This window comes from Aotus nancymaae, unplaced genomic scaffold (genome assembly GCF_030222135.1).
Source record: "Aotus nancymaae isolate 86718 unplaced genomic scaffold, 86718_ANA_hifiasm-v0.15.2.pri h1tg000058l, whole genome shotgun sequence".
NCBI classification, from domain to species: Eukaryota; Metazoa; Chordata; class Mammalia; order Primates; family Aotidae; genus Aotus; species Aotus nancymaae.
Genome location: NW_026988472.1, coordinates 43,209,336 through 43,235,741, shown reverse-complemented (window position 1 = coordinate 43,235,741; position 26,406 = coordinate 43,209,336). Strand labels below are relative to the sequence as shown.

Below are 26,406 nucleotides of genomic sequence, written 5' to 3'. Positions count from 1 at the left end.
TTTTTTAGGTCTCAATTTCATTTAGGTCTGCCCTGATTTTAGTTATCTCTTTTTTTTTTCTAGCTTTGACATTAGTTTGTTCTTGTTTTTCTAGTTCCTTTTGGTGTAGTGTCAGATTATTAATTTGATATCTTTCTAGGTTCTTGATGTAGGCATTTAGCACTATAAACACTCCTCTTAACATTGCTTTTGCCACATCCCAAATATGTTGGTATGCTTTGTCTCTGTTTTCATTTGTTTCAAATAATTTTTTGATATCTTTCTTAATTTCATTGTTTACCCAAAGTCATTCAGGAATAAGTTGTTTAGTTTCCTGGTTATTGCATGGTTTTGAGAGTTCCTCTTGGTATTGATTTCTATTTTTATTCTACTGTGGTCTGAGAATATGCTTGGTATGATTTTAATGTTTTGAATTTATTGAGACTTGCTTTATGACTGAGCATGTTGCCAATCTTAGAGTATGTTCTGTGTTCAGATGAGAATAATGTACATTTCATAGTTGTTGAGTGGAATATTCTATAGATGTCTCTTGGGTTCAATTGGTCAACTGTCAAGTTTAAGTCCAGAATTTCCAGAATTTCTTTGTTAGTTTTCTGCTCCAATGGTCTGTATAACACTGTCAGTGGGGTGATGAAGTACCCCACTATTATTTTCTGGCTAAGTCTTTTCCTAGGTCTAAAAGTGCTATGTTCATGAATCTGGGTACTCCAATGTTGCGTGCACATATATTTAGAATAGTTAAGTCTTTTTGATAAATTGAACCCTTTATCAATATGTAATCACCCACTTTGTCCTTTTTTACTGTTGTTGGTTTAAAATCTGTTTTTTCTGATACAAGAATGGCAACCCCTGCTCTTTTCTGTGGTCTATTTGCATGATAGATTTTTGTGCATTCTTTTACTTTGAGCTCATGGGTGTCATTACACGTGAGATGGGTCTCGAAGACAGTAGAAAGTTAGGTCTTCTTTTTCTTTCCAATTTGCCACTCTCTGTCTGTTAGGTGAAGCGTTCCTGTCATGCTGTTGTTAGCTGGTTGCTTTGTAGTCTCGATTGTATAGTTGCTTTATTGGGTCTGTGGCCTATGTACTTACATGTGTTTTGAGGAACCCAGTACATTTAAATAATTAAACCAAAGTAGTAAGAAAGGTGTTGCTTAAAATTGTTTTAAAGATTATTGTAATATATTTAACACTAATAATTTTTAAATATGCAAAAATCCCCTCATTATATTCTTGTTTTTACTATCCATAGAGATTACTGGCAGGTTACCTAGCAATGACAAACTTCGGAAAGAGTGACACCAACCAGTTGATAATTCCACATCTTACTGCTTAATGGAAAACTCAGGTAATCTCCATTTTAAATATCTTTCAATGAGATCAATACTACACCTGCAATTCAAGGTATCTGAGGTCATTGTAAACTGCTTTTCCATGAAAATATAGCTACTTAAAAAATAAATTTCAATTAGCTTAAATTTTTTATTTACATGGTTTAAATAAAAATAGAAGGATGACATAGAAATAAATGAAGTTGAGAATTTAGATTTAGTTTTTAAGGGCTCTCTTTCCTACCTGTTTCACCATTTCATCAGTAACATCGATGTTTGGTTTCTGTCCAAAGGGAACTGTCAAAGAGTACAGATTTGTCCAAAATCTACCCCACATATCACCTATTTTTAAGAAATAATCTGTTAGTATATGACAGAAACAGCAGAAATATAGACACAATTTATTAAATTTATAGACTATCATTGAAACTGTAAATTAGAAAGAGATTTCTATACTCCACCATCCATGGTACAAAATATTACAAATTAAGCTGTTAGTAATTCCTAGTGTTGGCTTCAAAACAGATCACATAAAATCATCATCCAGGAACTTTACTCACTGGTAACCGAATTCCACTTTTATTCCTGTACTAGTGTACTTAATTTGGTGACTTTGTAAACATCAAACAAATGTTGAGTTGTACTCCAAGGCCAGGGACCCTAAAAAAGAAGATGTATCTAGAAAAAGTCAACCTAATAGCAGGACCAGAATCCTGGTGCCAAAGAAATAGGGCAACAAACTTTATGAAGAGTACTCCTGTAATCTCAGCACTTTGTGGAGCTGAGGCAGGCAGACCACTTGAGATCAGGAGTTCGGGACCAGCCTGGCCAACATGGTGAAGCCCCATCTCTACTAAAAATACAAAAATTATCCAGGCATGGTGGCTTGAGCCTGTAATCCCAGCTACTCAGGTGGCTGAGGCAGGAGAATGGCTTGAACCCAAGAGGCAGAGGTTGTAGTGAGCTGAGATCAGCCACTGCACTCCAGCCCGGGTGACAGAACGAGACTCCATTTGAAAAAAAAAAAAAAGTACTCCATAAATTTATATTTTAAAAGATAAAATCTAATAGTGATACATGTGAAGTCCTATGCTTAAATTTTAAAGAAAAACCTGGCCGGGCGTGGTGGCTCACACCTGTGATCCCAGCACTTTGGGAGGCCAAGGTGGGTGGATCACAAGGTCAAGAGATCGAGACTATCCTGGCCAACATGGTGAAACCCCGTCTCTACTAAAAACACAAAAATTAGCCTGGGGTGGTGGCACGCGCCTGTGGTCCCAGCTACTCGGGAGGCTGAGGAGGAAGAATCGCTTGAACCCAGGAGGCAGAGGTTGCAGTGAGCCGAGATTGTGCCACTGCACTCCAGCCTGGCGACAGCGCAAGACTCTGTCTCAAAAAAAAGAAAAAAAAGAAAGAAAAAAGAAAAGGAAAACCTATCCATCATAAAAACATATGTGTGACATCAAGCTAAAGCACAGTCCACATGTGAAAGACCAAAAGTGATGCAACAAACAGTATGACATGGCTTCTGAAGCATAAATGTGACCTTGAGCTAAATCAATAGAAGTACAGTGTCTAGAACAAAGGCAGTCATGGTACCATGTCTTTCTTTATGTTGGCCAAACCTCATCTGGAGTAACTGTTCGTCCCTGAGCATGATAATTGAGGAGGGATATTGACAAAGTATAGCTCATCCAAAAGAGAGCAATTAGAAAAGTAAGGTTTTAAGGAATGGTTGACAATGTATAAGATATTTAACTTGACAAAACAAAACAGTTTAAAATGTATTGTGGCAAGTACTATGCTGTATCTTATATAACAGTTATTGATGAATAACCTCATAGCATGGAAATAGGACTAATGAATGGAAGGCATCAGAAGGGTGTTGCTTAAGTTCCACATAAGGTAGAACTGTGTTACATTGGTACCATGTAGCAATAAATTAGTCTACATTGGAATGAAGAAATTATCCCATCACACCAGAAAGGGTTAAGCAGAAACTGAATTACTAAATAATGCTTGTCATTGACATTGTAGAAAGGATTTCCACATTACTTTAGAGTTAAGTCTCCACAGGTCCTTTCTCTGCATTCTCTCCTGACAGACAAGGTTTGGCTGTGGAGGAGATTAGCTTCCAGCAACTTAGCTTGGCTACAGTAGAAATACTATGTATGCATAGCATGAAATTTTCAAATATTTATATTTCATTTGGCCTCAGCTGCTGTGGTGAAAGAGGGGAAGATGGCCACTTTCTTTCATTCTTCGCTCATATGATTCCAAGCCAAGTATTTTTCAGCAAGAGTAATTGGCAATTTCCCCAAATTATAATGAACTTAGAATGAACTTAGGAAGCTTTTGCCCAAGCTATACCTTTCTGTTACCCTTGACCACACCCAGCCAATCAAGCTTTTTTCCTCTGACAATATGATACTAAAATCTCAAATTCCACCTTAAGAGCTTAGCCAACCAACTTAAATACTAAAAATTATTTTCCCCATTTCCAGTCTCATTTGAGCCTGGAATTCTTTCTCTAGTTATCTTAAGTAACCCTTTATCCTTTGAATTGCAGCCAAAATAACTCTTTATGTACAGAAAAGTAATACAGTAGAGAACTATTTAAAATAAACTTTTGGTTGAAGAAAATGCTTTCAAAATGTGGTTTCTATCATGTTACTAATCACTTACAGATTTTTTCAAAAGTTTTATGTTAAGCCTCACTCAAAGAAGGCAATCTTATTGTTAGAAATAGCAAAGCGCCAAGTACACAAAGAATTCATGGGGCTTCTTACCAAGCAAATGAGCAGGGAGGCATCCAGTTGGACTAATATAGGAAGGGTAGGCATTCATCAACTTTGCCCTCACATAGGCATGAAGATGTTCATATAATGGTTTAATCTGAAAAGTGCAGGAAGAAAGTTTAAGACCAAGAGTAGACAATTCTAATTTCCAGTCTGCAACACTAGAAATAGGAGATTATTTAAACAAGTAGAATTTCCCCAAATTATAATTTCTTCTCTCAAATTTCTCGAGAACTTTAAAAGCATTCCTTCTTCCTAGATATTGATGATTACTAGCTCCACTGCATAAATCAATAAACGTACTTGAAGAACACAGGTCCCAAAATAAAAGCAGATGCAAAATGTATATATTCATTTTTAAGATTGTTTTTACTTTTTTGTTTTTATTCTTCCTTTGTTTTTAAATTGAGGTATAATTTACATACTATAAAATTCACTCATTTTCAAGTGTGTAGTTTCATGAGTTTCCATAAATTAAAACTACTGTGAAACCATCACCACTATCTAGTTTTTCAACACTTCTATAACCACAAAAATTTCCTTGTGCCCATTTGTAGTCAATTCCACTCCTACCTCCAGCCACTCTGAGTACATCAGAGTCTGTTTATCCATTCACTAGTTGAAGGACAGCTGGGTTTCCAGTTTGGAGCTTTTATGAATATTGCTGCTATGAACATTTGTGTATATCTTTCTATGGATAAGAATATATGTTTTCATTTATTTCATGTAGAAACTTAAGAGGCATATGGTAAGTGTGTGTTTAACTTTTTAAGAAATTTCCAAACTGTTTTCCGAGGTGACTGCCCCATTTTACATTTCTTCCAGCAGTGTAAGAGGGCTCCAGCATCTCCACATTCTCCCCAATACTCGGTATTGTCCGTCTTTATAATCATACCTATTCTGGTGGGTGTGGAGTGGATTTTCATCATGGCTTTAATTTGCATTTCCCTAATAACTTTTTATTTGCTTATTTGTCATTTGTGTAATTCCTTTGATGATGTACTTATTCAAGTCTTCTGCTCATTTCCTTTTTGGGGAATTGTTTGTCTTACTTCCGTTTTTGATACCTCTGCCCAACTATGGCTGTAACAGAGTAACTCACATCAGAAGTTTGAAGGTGCAGGTAAAGGGGAGGCATGGAGCCAGAATGAAGGGAAAACATCCATGGGACCTTTCTGTTCACAAAACTCTCTCTTCCCTGTGAGGACTACCAAGTTAATAGTATCAATTTTTCTGAGGAAGAAAGCAAAGTCTATAGCTCTGCTAACACAGGAAGACAGTGCCAGCCCCAGGTAGCTCAATAAGATCATTCCTACTTATAATTTAGAAGGCCATTTCTTCTTATATTTCATTCTCATAGTCTTTCTATTGTTAATTAATGGTCAGTGACTGAAAGGAGGAGGAAAGCAGACAATTCTGAACATCTGTAGGGGCTGTTCTATTATTTTCTAAAATCTTTTCAAACTCTAATATTCCATTACTTTATGAGGCCTGGGAATGGCTGACCAATGTGTTAAGAACAAGCCAGAATGCCTTTAGTCACTGTCTCTCTTTCCAATACACTGCCCCTCAACTGTTTGTGTGTACAGTTCCTTGGTTACCTCTTCAAAGGTACGTTCCACATCTTCAATCAACTGGTTGCGGTAGTAGTCATAGCCATCTACCCCATTTACTTCATAGTCTCCTCTCCAATAGTCCCCATAGTCTTCATAATCTGGTTTTTTTTTTTAAGAGAAAGGGAAGAACATAAGGGAAAGAAAGAGAGAAAGTGCAATATACATAGATTAGCCTTGCTGGGAGGTTAAAAGAAATGTAAAGACATCTCATTTTTATTGTGATAAACATTAACTCAAAGGGATGCAAACAAATAATAACATCTCTGTTTAAGCACTTGCTCTGCACCAGGACTTTAAATGTGTTATTTTATTTAATAAGCATAAGAACTATATAAAATTGTAATTATTATAACTTCCACTGTGCAGAGTAACAGCCTGTTTATTTTTAAATAAATTTTATTGTGTATATTTAAGGTGTACAACATGATGTTATGAGATACATATATAATAAAATGGTTACTATAGCAAAACAAATTAACATATCCATCATTTCATATAGTTAAGCATTATCTTCCCATGGAAGTGCAGCTAAAATCTACTCATTTTGCAAAAATCCTGAATACAAAGCACTATTATTAACTATAGACCTTATGTTGTAAATTAGATTTTTAGACTTGTTCATCCTACATATCTGCTACTTCGTATCCTTTAACCCACTTCCCATATCCCACCCCACTGCACCTCACCCCTGGTAATCACCGTTACTTTTTCTCTGTATATTTGATTTTTTTTTAGAATCCACTTTTGAGTGATATGATGTCAGATTTTCCTTTTTATGTCTGGCTTATTTCACTTACTATAATGTCCTCTAGGTCTATCCATGCTGAGGTAAATGACAGCATCTCCTCTTTTTAAGACTGAATAATATTCCATTGCATATACATACCACAGTTTCTTTATCCACTCATCACTTGACAAACACTTGGGCTGTTTCCCTATCTTGGCTATTATGAATAATGCTGCAATAAGCATGGCAGTGTAGATATCCTTATGAAGTGGTAATTTCATCTAATTTAGGTATATACCCAGAAGAGGGATTGCTGGGTCATATGGTAATTCTATTTTTAATTTATTTAGGACCCCTATACTATTTTTCCATAACGGCTTCACCAGTTTATATTTCCACCAACAACCTGTGCTTAGAGTCATTAAATCACTTGTCCAAGATCACACAGCTGGTAAGTGAAAGAAGCACACTCCTAGTCTCTTAACAGTGGATGTCTACTGTCTTGATACATCAGTTTATATCTTTAGCTTTAAAATATGTAACTGGATCTCTAAGTGTTTAAATTCTCCTTTTGTTCAGGGCCTTGTAATTTTTAGATCAGACCCAACTCATCTTAGACTTTGCCACAAGGGAACTGTGTTTGCAAATTATACGTATCAATAGCATGATTCTATGTGCTTCCTTTAGCATCTCACCATCAGGAAACACAAGCTTATGTTAGAATATTAGCTAATAAAGTTTGTAAACATAATTTAATAATTTTTATTTTTACATTCACATTGGCAATTGATGATCGGGAAGATGAAAAGAGAAATAAATATTTGTATGAAAGGACATCCAGGATATTGTTTTTAAAATGGTGATAAGCAATTGTCTCCAGCTTGCCTAAGGCTTAAGAATATTGAATTTAAGTGGCAGTGGAAGAAATTTTAAAACAACAAATGGGGAAAAAAGTCTTCCTTACTCAACCTCAGCAGGCAGTGAATCATCAAAGCACAATGTCAATCATGATACCATGACATCAGCTCATTATTCTGGGAGGAGAAGAAGTTAAGAGATAAGGAAATTCCTTCTTATGTTAAGATTTTTATAACCACATAATTTAAGATATATACTGCAGGAAATAATACATTTTCAGCCTAATCTGATTTTTTTTCTTTCTGGGGCATCACACTAAGGTAGACACACAAATGACCTTTGAAAGTGAACTGTGGGGGCTTTAGACAAAAGACAGTGACTCTGTCTCTCGTCATGAGAAATGGGATCCCCTCTTAATCCCCAGACTCTCTCAGGAGCTTTTATGGGCCCGAGATTTTCCTGGATTACTTATAATTCATAATTCCTGGATAATTTATTTTAGGCCTTATAGTTGAGTCTCATTCTTGAGCTTCTTGAATTGTAGAATGCCAGTGCACCTTTTTTTTCCCCCCAGTAATTTCTTTCTAAAACAGGTAATCTGAATTGTTCAGGAGATGATTGTTAATTGAGGGGTATCCCTGATATCAAAGGGCAGGCTTGGGAATGCAGAAGAAATAGCCCCGAGGCCACACAGAGAGCTTCAGGACCTCTACATAGCAGCAAACTTACGATTTGCTCTTGCCATTTCATTTTTCAAGACCACATACTCTTCATATAATGGCCTCAGCTGCTTGCCGATCTCAGATCTCCAGCCTTCCCAAGCCCAGAGCCTCTCATTGTAGTCTGTACTCTTTGCCATTATTTCATTTAAACCTGTTATCCCAAAGCACCCAAAGAGAAGAAAAGATGCATTTGTAAAACTTTTATTTGTAAACAACTACACTGACTTTAAAGAATTAAAAGTAAGGTTGGCAGACATTAGGTCATAAAGTGATTAAATAAAATCTCATGATTCATTCATTTCCTTGCCCTTATAGTTCCAAAATATGTCTGCAAAGGAAATAAACCACTGAAATAACTTAATTATTAACTCAATTAAATTAAGTAATGTGATAAAAATTTACAAGGAAGTTTTACTAAAAGTTAAAAGAGTATCTATGTGTTGAAACATATACTTGCAATCATTTTTAAAACTTGGGAGAAAAGTGAATTTGACAATCATTACTCAAAATTAGTAGCCCACCTGGTTCAAGTAATAAACATTCCTGTGGATAATTCGGGTTGCAAACTTTTCCAATACTGTAGATGGTGCTCATTGTGTTTATAATTGTGTTCAACTGCAAATTAAAGATAATAAACAATGTTAACAATGGAAATTTTGCTGAAGAGAATGCTAATATAAACATATCCTTTTGGCCACATGATTTTTTTGATTCCTCAAAATACAGCAATTTACTTCTTTGCCATGTATCTTTCTGTATGTAGAGAAGGCATAGCCCAGTTAAGTTTCCCCACTGTCAACTAGCACAAAGCTCTATAAGCACATAATAAATATATATGGAGTAATTGAAATAACCAGATCTACCAAAACCCAAAGAATTTTTCTTATCTACACATACGCAGAGAAGTGCATTTTTTTCATTCAGCATTTATTGAAACTGTAATATGTCCTACACTCTGACAATTTGGAAATGAACAAGTCAAAGACCACAAGGTCATAGGACAATGAGGCAGCCATGAAATCAATAACTATTAATATGTAACAGAATGACAAGTGCTATAACTGTCACCAAAAAGTGATGCAATAGTATAGGAGCAGGGAGAAATTAATAACTAATAACCTGGAGATTCAAAGAGGAGGAAACATAGAGCTGTGTCTTGGAGAAGTAGGCATTGGTCATGTAGAGAAGGGAGGTAGAAAGCAGAGCCTAAAAAATAAAAGGAGGTTGGAAAAGACAAAGCACTCCCAGGGAACGGTGAGATGTTGAATGAAACTGGAGCAATGGTGTTCATTAGGGGAAATGAAAAACATGAGAATGGAGAGATAAGCAGGGGCCAGACCATGAGGGACCATCTATGTCATACTAAAGTGTTTAAACTTTACCCTGTAGGTAAAGTGAAGGTGACAGAGTGAAGCAGTGCTACTCCAGGTGTAATCTGTGGAACACTGCACATGAGCAAATAGTTAGTTTCCATTCTGTGATAAGTACAGGAATTAAGAGAATAAATGTTTATAAACTTTTGAAAACAATTTGCTATTTCCATGATATCTAAGCATGTAATCGATGAACTTAACCAAGTATTCATCTGCAATGGATTGGAAATAAAGGAATAAAGGAGAGAGAAAGGAAAGAAGGGAAGGAGAGAGAAGGAGGGAAGGAGGAAGAGAAGGAAGGAAGGAAGGAAGGAAGGGAGGGAGGGAGGGAGGCAGGGAGGGAAGAAGGGAATGGTTCTCTCCCTCAGATTGATTTAAGAAGCACTGGATTGAAGGATCTGTTTCTCCTCCTATTTCCCTTGGGCTCGGCCTTGAGAGTCATTCTAAAACATAAAATAGATCCTCCGCTTAAAACTTCCACAAGATCCCATTGTCCAAAAGAATAAACCTAAATCCCTTACCATGGCACAAAATCCCTCATGGTCTCTCTCTACCTCTTCTTCAATCTCCATTGCTTCCTCTCCGTTGACTCTAAGCACCCTTGAGTCCCTTCTCTTACCAAACACTTTAAGCTCTTACATGCATTTCAGTGGTTTTCAGTCCTGGCTGTATATTAGAATCATCTGGAGATTTTTAATAAATAGAATTTTCAGGTTCCACCTAAGCTAGACCAGGCTGTTTATATGTGAATGGGCAAGATTTCTCATAGTGTCCTTGTGTGGGGAAAAAAATGGAGAAACATAGAATGGATAAGGTAGAGTGGATTGATAATTAGTTGAACAATTGGACCCAAAGAATGCAGAAAAATAAATGTTAACTTGTAGAAAGATACATTTCACATGGCTTTATCTTTGCCCTTTTGATGCACTTTCATTTTTTTTATATCTATTCTATTGCGTTTTAGGTTTTGGAGTACATGTGAAGAACACGCAAGATAGTTGCATAGGTACATACATGGTAATGTGGTTTTCTGCCTTCCTCCCCATCACCTATATCTGACATTTCTCCCCATGTTATCCCTCCCCAATTCCCTACCCTCCACTGTTCCTCCCCTAGTTCCCCCCAACAGACCCCAGTGTGTGATGCTCCCCTCCCTGTATCCATGTGTTCTCACTGTTTAACACCCGCCTGTGAGTGAGAACATTTAGTGTTTGATTTTCTGTTCTTGTGTCAGTTTGCTGAGAATGATGGTTTCCAGGTTCATCCATGTCCTTACAAAGGACATGAACTCATCATTTTTTATGGCTGCATAGTATTCCATGGTGTATATGTGCCACATTTTCCCTGTCCAGTCTATCATCGATGGGCATTTGAGTTGGTTCCAAGTCTTTGCTATTGTAAACTGTGCTGCAATGAAAATTTGTGTGCATGTGTCCTTATAGTAGGGCGATTTATACTCCTTTGGATATATACCCAGTAATGGGATTGCTGGGTCAAATGGAATTTCTATTGCTAGGTCCTTGAGGAATAGCCACACTGTCTTCCACAATGGTTGAACTAATTTACATTCCCACCAACAGTGTAAAAGTGTTTCTATTTCTCCACATCGTCTCCAGCATCTGCCGTCTCCAGATTTTTTAATGATCGCCATTCTAACTGGCGTGAGATGGTATCTCAATGTATGATGCACTTTTATTTTTATATACACAGATTAGAACATACAAAGTTCCAGAGGACAAGCAACTGAGAAAGAAGAATTTCTTTTTAAATAGCTAGATATTTTAGATTAAAAGTATTTCAATAGGCTATATTGCAGTCGGCAAACTATGTTCTGCAGACCAAATCCTGTCTGCTGCCTGTTTTTGTAAAGTTTTATTTGAATACAGCCATACTCGTTTATTTACATATTAGCTATTGCTGATTTCCTGATACAACAGCACAGTTGACTAGTTGCAACACAAACAATGTGGCCCACAAAACCTAAAATATTTACTATTATCTGTTCCCTTACAGAAAAAAAAAGTTTGCTGTTGATACTGTGGACAAAATCATTCTTTGTTGTTGGGGGTCATCTCACACATTGTGAAATGTTCTGCAGCATCCCTACCCACTAGATGTCAACAGTATCCCCCAGTTGTGGCAACCAAAAGTGTCTCCAGACATCGTCAAATATCCCCAGAGGACTAAATCACCCCCAGTTGAGAACCTCTGGCATAAACTAACTGTATTCTTGAGGCTACCTGATCCTTCAAGAAGGTGACCTAACACTAGGGGGTGTCCATACACACCACAGTGCTAGGGACAATCTCAGTTTAACTCTGTGTTTGAATATAATTATTACTAGTGTCTTTCACTCTCAAAAATATTCCAGTTTGAATAATAAATTATATGGTCACCTTACCTAGGCATAGAGAGAGCTTTTTGTAATGTCAGCATTAATATCTTTGCAAATAAAGGAAGCTGCTGTAGGTGATACTGATGTTTAATATTTCCCAAATATTTCAACTCTTGGGATCAATGCTAAAATGTTCACAAACGTACCCGTTTGCTCTTGTCTTCTGAAAGCACTGAAGATCCATTTTGCTGAAGAGCCTGCAACTGAAGCTTGACTGTGAGATTCTGAATTTCTTGTAGTGGATACGTTTGGGCAAGTTTGGACTGTTCTTTGAAAAAGTCAGACCATTTCTCCCCAGCAACATTCTGAAATGGTATAAAAGAAAATTGAAGTTGGAATGGCACTGCTTGATCAAAGAGAACAGAAGATATAGTCCAAAGAATATCGGGTGAAACATTTAATATTTCCTGAGTGATTTAGTCCTCTGCTGAAGGTCAGTGTTTAGGTTAAGAGTGACCAGGCTACTTTTGACCACTCTCTCTGGCCTGTTGCCTGTTTTTCCCAAGGGTCCTGTCCCCAGAACTGGAAGTGAATTCTCACAGATAATCCACATTGTGGGGCCCCGGAATTTTTAGCCTTAGTGCTGTGATGTGGGTGAGTTGGCCAAAAATTGAAAGTCGAGTGCTTTAAAAAGAGAATCCAGTAGAGCCCACAGTGGACATAATGAGAATACAGCCCCCTAATAACAATGGGAACCATAAGAAATGAGAACCAGTTCACAGTAACCTCCTAGCTGCCATGACTTAGCCCAAGGATTTTGATCTTCAGTTAGAATTCCCAAAGAAGGCTTCCCAGAAAATGGCCATTGGTAGCCATGGTGGTTTTCTACCAGCAAAAGAAATCATCAAGCAGGTGATGATGCCAGGACACATTTCCCCTCCCCCCCATCTTGAACACCAGTTGGAAAGTGGACTTCTCCACACTACTCTAGTGTAGTCTTTTCTCAATGTACAAATTCATTTCCATTTACCAAAGTCCAAAATGAGCAACTACTTGGTATACTGTACTGCTATAGACCATACAAAAGACAAAGCATGTGAGGAAAGTAAGAGTTCCACTCATGGACTCAAATACCTTAGCCTCTCTGAGTCACAGTCGTTTTATTCGCAAAATGAAAGTAATAATAGTACTTACCTCAAAGGACTGTTGTAAGGATTAGAAGAATTAACAAAAAGTGAAATGCTTACAAGAGTGCCCAACATATCCCAAGCATTCAACAAATATTAGTTATTTTATTATTTATTTATTATTTATTATTATTTTATGATTTATTTGATATTTTATTATATATAGGGAGAAGTACTTGTCCTTACATTGCTTTCAACTTTATCAGACAGATAAGATATGCATTATAAATGTTTCATTAATGAAACATGAGTATATAATAATGTATGAATTATGAGTGGGCCAAGCAGTTTCTGTTGCAAGAAAGAAGAAATGCATGTAGGTGACTATATTTGGCCAAGCCCTCATGAAGAAGTTGCAACATAAGACAGACCTTAAAGTAGGTAGGAGTTGGATGAGTAGAGAATATTTTGCAAAATAATTTACCTCATTTAATTTTCTCAATTAACACTATGAGGTAGAAAATCACTCTCTCTCTCCTTTTTTATACATACAGAAAGGGGCTCATAGAAATAAACAGTGGAGCTGGCAATTAGCTACCAGCCTCTGATCCTGGCCCTGTGGCAGACAGACTCTAAGAATGCTCCCATGATCCCTGCCTTTGGTGGTCACGCCTTGTGTGATCCCTTCCCCATAAGTATGAGCAGATCTGTGCTTTACTTCCAACCAGTAGCATACAACACAGGTGACAGGATGTTCATGTTTCTGTTATATAAGATTTTAACTTTGATCTTCACAGAAGACTCTCTCCTTTGCTGACTTGCAGCAAGACGCCATGTTGTGAGCTAGCCTATGGAAAGGGCTACATGGCAAATAATTAAAGATGGCCTTTGACCAACTGCATTAGCTTGGAAGTAGATTCATCCCCAGTCAAGCCTCAGAAGAGACCACAGCTCTAGCCAGCACCTTGAATGCAACCATATGAGACTTAGAAACAGAAGATCCAGCTGAACCATGCCTAGACTCCTAGCCCACAGATACTGTGGGATAATAAATGTGTATTGTTTTAATCTGCTAAGCTTGCAGTAACTTTTTGCACAATAGATAACTAGTACAGCTCCCACAGGCAGAAGTTCAGTCATGATTGCATTTTCCAGACCAAGGAATTTCACTTTTACCCTCTGAGAATTAGGCAGTCACTGAAGGTTTTGAGTACGCATGTGACATGATGGAAATGGTGCACGGAAGTGGCAGTAATGAGCCACACAAGACATAAAGAAAATAGTGGCAGTAAAGATGGAAAATAGGCTGTTTGTGGTGGTTCATGCCTGTAATCCCAGCAACTTTGGGAGGTTGAGGTGGGAAGACTGCTCGAGCCCAGGAGTTTGAGACAAGCTTGGGCAACATGGCGAGACCCCATCTCTGCAAAAAATACAAAAATTAGCCAGGTGTGGTGGCTCTCACCTGTAGTCCCAGCTACTCATGAGGCTGAGGTGGGAAGATTGCCTGAGCCTGGGGAGGTTGAGGCGCAGTAAGCCATGATTGTGCCACTGTACTCCAGCTTATAACAGAGTGAGACTGTCTTAAAAAAAAAAAAAAAAGGAAAGTAATTTCTTTCTTTACTGAACACTCACAACCTCTCAGAAACTGCTTTTGATTAATCTTCACAACAACCTTGTGAGGGAGTTGTTATTGTCTCAATTTTACAAATAAGGGAAATGAGGCACACAGCTGCTAAGTAACTTTCCCTAGGTCATACAGCTAGAAATTAGAAGAACCAGGGCATCAACCCAGATGTGTTTACTTCCAAAGCTAATGCTCTGAACTATTATCCTGTAGATTGTACTTGACACATTATAGTCTTCTCTCTAATATGCAGGAGTGGGAAGAAGTGAGCTATGGGAAGAGGAGTTTGGTCTGCAGCACAGACTCATCTATGCAACCCACCTGACACACTTCTCAATCCCTACCCATATTCACCCAATCCAGATGATTTACTGTGAAGGAAAATTTCTGGTAAAACTTTCATACCAAATCATAGGAACAATTTTACTCTCAATCTACAGGAAATAATTCATAATCTCTCAAAGACCTCAGTCTTAGCACACTGTTTATCATACTACATGTGGGAATTTTGAGGCTATCCGATTTTATTTTATTTATCACTACCATTCTACACATGTTATAATTATATCACCAAAAAAAATCACTTTATGTTGCCTTGCATTTTGGCCCCTAAGGATGTATTATTCCTTGCCAAGCTATTCTTTTAATATTATTTACAATTTATTACAATTTATTCCATATCTTTAGCCTACAGCTCCCAAGCCTAAATAAAACAGACAGCTTAGCAGTTATGCAAAGAATCGGTTCATGCATACCTATCAGATAATTTAGTAGTCAATAGCTATATGTAGGCTGAATGATGAATGAAATGAAATATAGCAGCTTACATAGCCCCTGGCTTGAAAGGAGCCATTACAGATAAAATTGGTGGCATTCCACACTATCTCTGGCCAAAGGCAGGAGAGAAACAACTAAAACTGCAACAGTTTCTGTAGCCATACAGGGAGATTTGGGAGTAAGGCACACATTGTTCGAGATAATCACAAGAAATTAAAACATTCTTTAAACCCCATCTATAACTGTAATGGATAACATATTCCCAACCTGTGAGAGATCTTTTGTAATTTCAAGGACTGTAGGTGTAAAATCCTAAACTATATTTTAAAAAGTTCAAAGATACTCTGCTCTTTTTGGCCCTAACTATATGCATAAATTAAATATATGATTTCTTAAGCCATAGGTCTGGTGGTCTCTACCCAACTTGTGATAATTGTATTTAAACTATTAAAATCCTTTTATGATAAGTTGTTCGAGATTTAAAGTATTGACAGCTTATTTTCTCTTTTTCTATAGCTCACTATTGCCTAAACCAGGCTATATACTTTTAGTAACCTCTAAACAATTTCTTCCCTTGTAGGTGTGAGAGTTCCATGAAGATAGAAAATGAAAAACTGAATGGAATCTTTAGCATCTATCCAGTACCTTGGAGTCCAAAAATCTCCCAGGAAAACCTTCACCCTTGGCCCCCATATGCCAGCCCAGTTTCCAGATAGAGCTGTCAAAACTGCATCGGGTTCAAAGACAAAAGATGTCTTGGTTATTTTCTAAATATACTCAGGTACTTGCATATTAAAACACACACATGCACACACACACACACACACACACACACACTCCATTTAACAAACTAAGTAATGTAAATTTTAAGAATGTGAATTCCATAACTGAAGCTTGGGATTTAAGAAATTATTTTTTTCTTTATTTTAGATGGGAGATTTAATATTTTAACATTTAAAATTTTTAATATGTATGAACATTTTTATTTTTTCTGAATTTTATCTCATGGGGAAAAAAAGTGCACGCCCCTGAATTTTATTCTATGTGCTGCACAGTGATCTTCCCTGACTCTTGTACCTGTAGGAAGGTGTTCATGTGTATTTAGGGGCATGGGACAGACGCATTAGAGACAGGGATGAAGTTTCCTTGGGTATATACAGAATAGCAGTTTAAAATTAACTCATGCCCTGCTCTGAGTTCACTATGACACTATCCCTGGAGACATAAATAGGTCCAGAAATGGGGCATGCCCAAGGACCCTAGGGGCCCTGGCAGCAGAGGCAGAAGAAGCTCTAGAGAACACAAAAAGAGTGAGTGTGGTAGGCGAGATGCAATGGCTCATGCCTTTCATCCCAGCACTTTGGGAGGCTGAGGCAGGAAGATTGCTTGAGCCTAGGAGTTCAAGACCAGCCTGGGTGACAAAGTGAGATCTCATCTCTACGAAAAAAAAATTTTAATAAGGTTGGAAGATCATTTGAGCCCAGGAGGTCAGACTGCAATGAATCATGATCATGCCACTACATTTCAGCCTGGGCAACAGAGTGAGACCCTGCCTCAAAAAAAAAAAAATATGAGCCTCATGCTCTCTCTTCATGGCTTCTGCAAACTCACCAAGAAATATCTACAGTGTCCTTGCTTTTGTTTTCTAGCCAGGAATTGCTTGATCCCGAAAGTCTTGTAAGAAGACATGATGAGAAATGGAGTCAACCACACATACCACAATGGCAGAGAAAGGGAGAGAGCTTTGGAAACCTGTTTTTACCAAACTTTTTTTTCCTTATCTTTATCTGATGGACTTCTCTACACTTCTACATTGGCAGCTTTATGACACTGTGCTGATCAAGTTTTGATGACTTCTATTATTTTGAGGTATATTCTCACAGCTTGACATAAGGATCACCACATTAGATCAGATCCATAGGCTGACAAAAATAGTCTGACTTCTGCAAGTTACACCATAGGACAATACGGGAATGGTAGATTACCCTCAATCATGTCGCTCTGATAGAATATGAACATACACATGTCATGCAGCCCAAATTTCCCTTCCTGCATCAGTTCTTTATTGCAACACTAATACTACTTAACAAACAACTTTGTTTGTTTGTTTTTTGTTATATAATACCACATAACAAGCAACTTTGTTATGTAGTACTACATAACAAAAGGCATTTGTTATTACTGAATAACAAATAACAAACCTCAATGGCTTAAGTGGTTATTGAAGAAACAATATTTTGGGTGGCAAAACTATGCTTTTGTTATAATATAAATCGTTTTTCCAAATACTTGTCTGTGTATTAATGAGCTGCCAAAAATCTACTTCATGGCATATTATAAATATTTATTTTATGGAAGAATGTTTTTCAGATTTTGCAAATCTTCTTTGAGGTAAAAAGCCTATCACAAAAACCAAGATTAGAAGTACTAAGTGGCCTTAGAAATATTAATGGTAGTTTCTTTCTCTCTCTCTCTCTTTTTCTTTCTTTTGAGATAGGGTCTCACTCTGTTTCCCAGGCAGTGGCACAATTTCAGCTCAGTACAACTCCTGGACTCAAGTAATCTTCCTACCTCATCCTCCCCAGTAACTGGGACTACAGGTGTACACCAACACACGCAACTAATTTTTGCAATTTTTGTAGAGACAGGGTTTTGCTATGTAGAGTTCGTTGCCCAGGCTGGTCTCGAACTCCTGAGCTCAAATGATTCACCCACCTCGGCCTCTCAAAGTTCTGGAACTACAGGCATGAGCCACCGCACCTAGCCAGTAATTTCAAGTATTTACTTATTTTCAATTAACAGTGCGTTATTGATCAGCAAATGTTCAACACTGGGGATTACAGAGGAAGTTATTTACTCTAAGAAGTTCATTCATCATTAACCCCAAAAAAGATAAAATTGATCATCAGAAAGTCTCATTAAAATAAATCTACACTGTGTTTAATTTAGTGAGTCAGTGCATATAGTCTTTTCTTAAATAAAGTTGACTGATCTCTCAGCACTTAAATATGGAAGGATACTGTTTTGGGATCTGTGAGAGAAGAAATTGCTAAATCCTTGCACTTGTTAAACAAAGTGTCTAGCTTTCCCAGAACATTCTGATATTTGTCAGAACTGGTTTAATCACAGTTTTTGTTGTTTGTTTTTGTTTATGTTTATGTTTTGGAAGGATCTGCCTGGATTCTGTGACCTTTGGGAGTCCCTTGGAGCTCTGTGACAAAGACGAAAGGAATTCCCAAGTCCAGCCTTACCCGAGCCCTGATTAGCTTAATTACTAGTTAGTTCTTTCACTAAGCCTCCAGTTGCATTTTCAGTTGATATATCATGTGTAGAGAATCTTTAGATATTCCTGTTGACATTGTAGGCTAAAAGAAAATATTAACTCAATAACTGATGGCATTTCCATGAAATGCCTTGAAATCCTGACTGTGATGAGAATTATGGTGGTAACTTTATAAAGAATATTCATTTGTTTCCAAGCATCTGGATTGAAGCCAGTGAATTATTTCGTAACAATTTCCCGAATGAACCCCAAGGTCAATTAAGTTTAGTTATCTGGGGCTCCAGAATCAGAACTATGGAGGCAAACATCCAATCTCACAACTCAGAGCATTTCTTTGATTTCCCTTTTCAGTTTCATGATCAGTAATCTAATCTTTAAAAAGCAACAAATAGCCCTACAGAGCCATGAGAACTCACCATGTTTTGAACATTCTCTTCGGTAATATTGGTGTTATAATTCCAAGAAGCAAGTGAATTTTCATGGAACAGGTCTTCAGCTTCATGGTTAAACTTGTCCAAAAATATCTTGGCCTGTTCCTCTATGGTAGACTGAGCAGCAGTTACAGCAACAAGGCTGAGAAGGAGCCAGAAAGAGCCTGACATCGTCCCCTGTGAGCCAAGATCACATCCACTGAATGACTTTCCCTAGACGAAAACCTCCTTATGAGATTTTCTCTCTTATCAGCCTTTGAACTTGGGTTGGGCACTGAGCAGGAAAGACCAAAAAAAGAAAAGAAGAAGAACACAGTAAACAATCTGCTGAACCAATATAAAGTTCATCCTGGAGAAGACAGATATGTAACAGATTTTAGAATAATTTTTTAAAGTAAATAAAATAAGAAAACGTTATTCTTTAATTCTTTTTTTTTTTTAATAATTTTTTTTTTTAAATAAAATAAGAAAACGTTATTCTTTAATTCTAAGGAACCTTAGCTCTCCTGTCACTTTATGGCCAAATCAAAACCAGTACTTTCAGTTAATATTTTCCCAGAAAACTGTTAAAGATACACGGAAAATGTTATAATTTTACAGTCACCAGAGAGGTCTAAAATTAGAGATCATGAAGATAATGTTGTTGTTTGTATGGTTTTCAGACAATTTCATAAATAGTTATCTCTCATTTATTTTTATTTCAAGGTCATATTCACAGAAACTCTCTACTTGGATAACATTTTCCCTTCCAAGTACATGACTTTGCCCTTGTCTTTATGGAATTCATATTTCTGATCAGTTTTAATTTCCATGGCCACTTTTTAAAAATTATGACTACTCTCCACTGCACAGGTCTGCTCTCCTGATCTGCCTTTGCAAAACTTAAAAAGGCTCATTTCATATTTCTCACACTGGTTCTACGTGTGACTGCTTTGAGTGCCTCCTTCTCTTTCACTTAGCTATTCAAAACTCAGTCAACGTCACGTGGATGTAAGAAAGCCTCCATATGGTATGAAATCCAAACAGTGTCTATGTCAATCCCTGGTGCTCTGTAGCCATGGGATCACAACAACATAGAATTCAAAGAGATTTTAGTGATCATCTCGTCAAATCTCAGAAGTGAGCTCAATGTTGTCATTACCAAGGTGTATGTATCAGTGCCACAGATCAAAGAGAGGAGCACTTTAAATTGCAGCGTTCATGGGCCTGCTTGACTATGATTGTGAAACTTTGATACAGAGAAAATGTTTCTTCACCCAGAAAAACAAGTCTTCCAGGTTCAGTTGACATTGCAATAATCAAGCCTTTAAAAAAACGTCCACTGCTTTTCCTTATTCCAAAGTTTTGTATTGGAAAAAAATGATTATAAGTAACTGTTCAAAGTGCTTTGTGTTATATCTCATTTAAGCATCACAAAAAAACATATAGGCAAATATTTTATCACCATTTTATGAATTATGAAACTGAGTTTAAATAACTTGCTATAACTTACTGAGCTAACAAATGATGGAATCAGGACATGGATCTATGTACTCTGATTCTGGAGTATAGGCTCTTAACTAAGTTGTAGTCAACAGTCTAAGACTAATAGTGGAGACATAGATAGTGGCGTGGCAGAGGGCCTTGTGCTTCAGTGAAGATGATAGATTTAGTTACACTGCATCAAAAAGAGGTGGACTCTTACTTCCCTTGATGTGAATCAAAATATACTAGCCTTTATAAAGCAGTTCACAAATTTAAGTAATAATAATACGGAATTTTAAATGAAAATGAGATGAGGGTAAAAAAATATCAGTGCAGAAATTTCAGAAAGGCTCCTCTCACATTCCAGGAAGCCTAAATCCAATCACTTCTTGCACACAGTATGAGAAAAAACAGGATAGCACATGAGTCTTTGAACAAAAAGTTCAAATGTTACTTTAAAAAAAGCAGAAATAAATTTCTACATAGGTAAATTCCTGAATGAAACATGTGGGTTTAGTGGAAAAAATGGGAGTAGTCCAAATTCAATTCACTGAGGCAGAAAATATGAGGCAAGAAAATGGTAGAAGCCCAGAAACTTTGAGAAGCAAGGGAAAAGGGAGAGTTGTCTACACTGATTCTGTAGAAAAACTAGCCCAGAATGGCAAGCACTAACTGATTTATTGGAATTTTTGTTCACACTTATTTGAGACGATATCAATGTTCTGATAGTTACCCAGAAGCGTTCTCTGTGAGCCCATTCTGAGAATGGAAAGAATTCACTAAAAACTCAGGGTATGAGACTCAGAAAAACAATTGGCCTAAAGGAATGTACTGTCTTTGAGAAAAAAAAAAAAAGGAGAATCAGAAAAAATTAGAAGACCAGAGATGCGGGAAAGATGTTCTATTTTTCAATAAGATTGAGGGAGGAGGTGGGTTTCATAATGGTAGAGGGAGGAGTTTGACCTTATCACCTAGTAAAGTTATAAAGTATAATTTTTAGAATGTGGTTTGCACTTGGAAAAATATATCTCTGGTCTATTAGGAATTCACCATGAATAAGTCAGATGTTGCCTGACCTATCTCCCCTTTGATAGAATATAATAGTAATATATATATGTGTGTGTATATATATATATATATATATATCTCCAAAGACATAGTGTATCTTCCGTTTCAATAAGGGATTTAACAAAATGTAAAATGCTATGACTAGATCGAAATGTCTCCTGAAACAACCACACAATACAGGATTAGGCAGTCCTCTGATAAACAACAATTCATGTCCAAAACAACAAGAATCTTGCTTCAACCATTGTTTATTGACTACCTACTATATGCCAAATACTATTCTAGAAATTGAACATAAGCTAATAAATATTGTATTACATAAGGTGAGGACAGAGGGAAGACACAAATAGTTTGTGATAAATGCCATGACTTATAATAAGCAAGAAATGGAAGATGGAGAATTATGGGGTGGGGAGAGGAATTTTCTATAAGGAGGGCCGCTCTGAGAAGGTAACATTTGAGCAAAGCCTCGAGAGAAGTGATGAAAGTTGTGCAGATATCTGGGCAAAGAAGTTTTTCTAGACAGAGAGAGCAACAAGTATAAAGGATGTAGGCAGATTTCAAGAACATCAGAGGTCTTTGTGACTGGAGCTCAGTGTGCAGGGGAAAGTGGTAGGAGGTGAAGTCGAGGAAGAAGCTGGGGTCATATCAGGAAGGTCTTAAAGACAATTAACTGTGAGACTTTAACTTTACTCTCAGCAACATGGGAAGACACTGGAAGGCTTCAAGCCGAGAAGTGATCTAGCAGAAGGTTTAGCAAGGTCACTCTGGCTGCTGTTTAGAGAATAGACTCTAAAGGGGAAAGAATAGAAGCAGGGAGACTAGTAAGTGAGCTACCGCAGCAGCCCAGTCAAGCTGGTTGAATAAAAGCTTACTATGAGCTGCAAATCCAACTAGGAGGCCCAGCAAAAGATACTGGTCCTGTAAGTACATCTTATACTATATTAGAGTTTGTTAATATAAGCATTAGATACAAAATAATCTAGACCATCACATTCATTTCTGTGAACCACAATTTCAGAGACACACAAGAGAGTATCCAGAGGAAAATGAATAAGAGAGTAGATGGATCTAAAATAATATAATTTGAGGAATGGTTTAGACATAGAAGAGAAGACAGGGTGGACAGCTTTCTTCCATCATGGTACTGTCTAAGAAGAAGACTTAGCATAGTGGATTTACTCTGTCACTTGTTAGCTGTGTGCCTTTAGGCAGGTAATATCCTCCCTGCACCTAATTTATTTCAAAGCCAATGATAGTTTTATATCCATTTTGTAGGTATGCCATATTACATGAATTAATACATAAGAACACATAGAATAATGCTGTAAGCCTAGTAATAAAAGCCACTGGAAATGAAAGGAGCTGTATAATAATTAGGGAACTTCCACACTAGAATGTTTAATCAAACCATCTGCAAGGTCATCTTTTAAAGACATTGCAGCAGACAGAGATTGGCTGGAAGTGTGACTCAAAGGTCTATTTGGACTATAGGATCCTGTATTGTAGGAGAAGTCTGCTAGTCTGTGCTGAAACAGCAGGATGGAGGAGCTCACCAATGGAATGAGTAGAGTCAATTATGAAAGGAAAGGGGAGTCAGCCAGTAGCCTACATGAGCCCAGCCATGAAGAACCTCTCAGGGTGCTTTGATCACCCAATCATGGTCAGGTCCTGGTATAAAACTTCCTACATACAGAGAAGAGAAAACTTGAGTCTGTCACTGCTACCTTGAGGAAGAAGGGGAAAGTCATAAAGGTAAATGACTCCCTCTCAATATTTACAGATGTTGTCTTGGTCGGGTGCACATGCTTTGTACCTGGCTCTGTACATAAAGTCTTCACAACAACTTTACAGGTAGAAATAGTGAAATCCATTTTATAATTAAGGAAACCAGGTGCTCCCATGATTAATTCAAACTTCCACAACTGATAAGCAATGGGGCTGCATTTTCACCCCAGATTGTTTAATTGTTTCTCTCCACAGAGTCATGGGTTGTCTGCTAACCTCATGTATGTCTAATAAGTCCTCATCAGTCTGTCATATTCTAAGAATAAGCAGGCCCACATAAGCAAAATTAAAATATACTACTTTGTTACACCACTTATGCATTTGTAAACCATTTTAGGTAGAAATTTTTCTTCAATATATTCCATCTTGATAGGGATGTTGCCTGGACATTATTTTAGAGTTATTTTTCAGATGACTCAGTGTCATCATCTTAAACAATATTTACTGGCTAAGCTATAATATAACAATTTCTTCAAGGCTTTACATTAAATGGCTCCAAACAGTTTTATTGCTATTAATTCTGCAGTTTCTGCACATTCTGAGTTCACAATCACTTCTTAGAGTATCAACTTTTAGTAGCCCTGCCCTCCACAAATCTCCTCCCTGTTTCTGATCTGCTATCTGCTAAAACCTAAATAGAAACTAGATAGCCATGGAGTACAACTAGAAGGCTCCCTTTTCATAGGCTGAAACCTGAGGGTGGATTTTTATTCTGCTAGAGCAAAGTACATAGACTTTGAAATCCATATTTCCCTTACTGTTCAACTTTTTATATCCTTCCAACTGAGTCACAAATGGTGAGGTTGCTAAATACCTATAGGAGAAACCTCCTCCAGTTCCCCAAGTTGGCGGATAACTTTGGTAAACATCAGAAAAGAAAGGATGTCTTGTTCAATTAATTATTGATTGAGTAATGCTGCTGACAGAACCAGGAAAGGTATCAGGAATACAATGCATAGAGAAATTCAAAACTTTCCCTGGTCAAGAACTATTTGCATTCGGTACAATTGATTTTGACCACATGTTTATCACACAAAGTGAATTTATAAGTGCTTTACAGAAAATAAATAACAAGTTGGCCTTTCAACCCAAAGGAAAAGCTAAAGCTCTTTCCTGTTTACATTTTAGTTGCATAGTAGTCCCTTTTTTCCCTAAAGATACAGCAGAGATAATCTTCATTAACCAATCTGATAAATAGTTTCAATAGACAGAGTTTAAATTTGTGAGAATAAACAGTGGATTCCAGGAAGGTTATACTGATTGTTACTGGCCTGAATTTTTGACAGCACAGTGCTTGCCACAGTAACCCTAATTTATTTTGATTCTTAGACTGTACAAAATATCAGGTAGCACTAGAGCAAGGAAGTCACTAGTACAAATTCACATCTAAGACTTTAAAAGCAAAACATGAGCATTTATCCTAAGTGAGATGGGATCCATGGTAGAATTTGAACAGAAGAGTGATATGATGTCACTTAACATTTAAAAGAAATCTTGGCCTAGGCACAGTGGCTCACACCTGTAATCCCAACACTTTGGGAGGCCAAGGTGGGAGGGTCTCTTGAACCCAAGAGTTTAAGACCAGCCTGGGCAACATGGCAAAACCCTGTCTCTACTAAAACTACAAAAAATTCATCAGGTGTGGTGGTGTGTGCCTGTAGTCCCAGCTACTTGGAAGGCTGAGGTGGTAGGATCATGTGAGCCCAGGAAGCTGAGGATGCAGTGAGCCATGATCGCACCATGGCACTGCAGCCTGGGCAACAGGAGTGAGACCCTGCCTCAAAAAAAAAAAAAAGAAAGAAAAGGAATCCCTCTGGCCACTATATGAAGAACAAACCACATATGGGGCAAGACTACAGGCAGAGAGACCACTGAAGAGGCTATTGCAATAATCCACTTGAAATATAATGGTGGCTTGGTGGTAACAGTAGAGTTAATGAGATGTGAGTGAATTTTGAAGATATTTTAAAAGTAAAGCGAACAAGATGTGCTGGTGAATTGGATGTAGGCTATGAAAGAAACAGTCAAAGATCACTCCAAAGTTTTTGGATTGAACAACTAGGATGAAATTGGCATCAATTTAAATGAGAAAGGTTGCTGGTAAAATCGGCTTAAAGGGAAGACTGGGAGTTTAAGTTTATGATAACTGTTAGTAACCCAAGTGTAGATGTTGAGAAGGCAACTGGATGTACAAATCTGGAGTTTGGCAGAGATGTCAAGGATGGAGTTACAAATTTGAGAATTGTCAGCTAGAGATGGTTAGTCAAATACTGTCTCTCAACTAAGACTAAAAAGAAAAGATCTTACCTCTTCAAAACCCCAGTGTACTGAAAACTATTAAGTCCAGACCTCAGGAGGGAAGTTGGAGGGATAAATAGGGAAAAAAGTTACTTGAAACAACTCTCCTTAGAAGAGCCATCTGTGAACAGAGACCTCAGAAATAACACCACATATCTACAACATCTGATCTTTGACAAACCCGAGAAAAACAAGCAATGGGGAAAGGATTCCCTATTTAATAAATGGTGCTGGGAAAACTGACTAGCCATATGCAGAAAACAGAAGCAGACCCCTTCCTTACACCTTATGCAAAAATTAACTCAAGATGGATTAAAGACTTAAATGTAAAACCCCAAACCATAAAAGCCCTAGAAGAAAACCTAGGCAATACCATTCAGGGCTTAGGTATGGCCAAAGACTTCATGACTAAAACACCAAAAGCAATGGCAACAAAAGCCAAAATTGGCAAATGGGATCTAATTAAACTAAAGAGCTTCTGCAGAGCAAAAGAAACTATCATCAGAGTGAACAGGCAACCTACAGAATGGGAGAAAAATGTTGCAATCTATCCATCTGACAAAGTTCTAATATCCAGAATCTACAAAGAACTTCAACAAATTTGCAAGAAAAAAAACAACCCCATTAAAAAGTGGGCAAAGGATATGAACAGACACTTCTCAAAAGAAGACATTCATGAAGCCAACAAGCATATGAAAAAAAGCTCATCATCACTGGTCATTAGAGAAATGCAAATCAAAACCACAATGAGATACCATCTCACGCCAGTTAGAATGGCGATCATTAA

General features: G+C 37.3%; 1 protein-coding gene across 1 annotated transcript in view; it reads right to left on the bottom strand.

The window, feature by feature from the left end:
• ACE2 (angiotensin converting enzyme 2) overlaps positions 1–19,389 on the bottom strand; it is a 47,473-nt gene extending 28,084 nt beyond the window's left edge. The window contains exons 1-7 of the mRNA XM_012434682.3: positions 18,987–19,389; positions 11,966–12,124; positions 8,573–8,666; positions 8,059–8,202; positions 5,730–5,842; positions 4,120–4,225; positions 1,575–1,672 (exon numbers count right to left, since the gene is read on the bottom strand). Of these exons, the coding sequence (XP_012290105.2) occupies positions 1,575–1,672; positions 4,120–4,225; positions 5,730–5,842; positions 8,059–8,202; positions 8,573–8,666; positions 11,966–12,124; positions 18,987–19,172 (900 nt within the window). The 5' untranslated portion in view covers positions 19,173–19,389. The remainder of the gene's footprint in view (positions 1–1,574; positions 1,673–4,119; positions 4,226–5,729; positions 5,843–8,058; positions 8,203–8,572; positions 8,667–11,965; positions 12,125–18,986) is intronic.
• Positions 19,390–26,406: the final 7,017 nt, after the last annotated feature.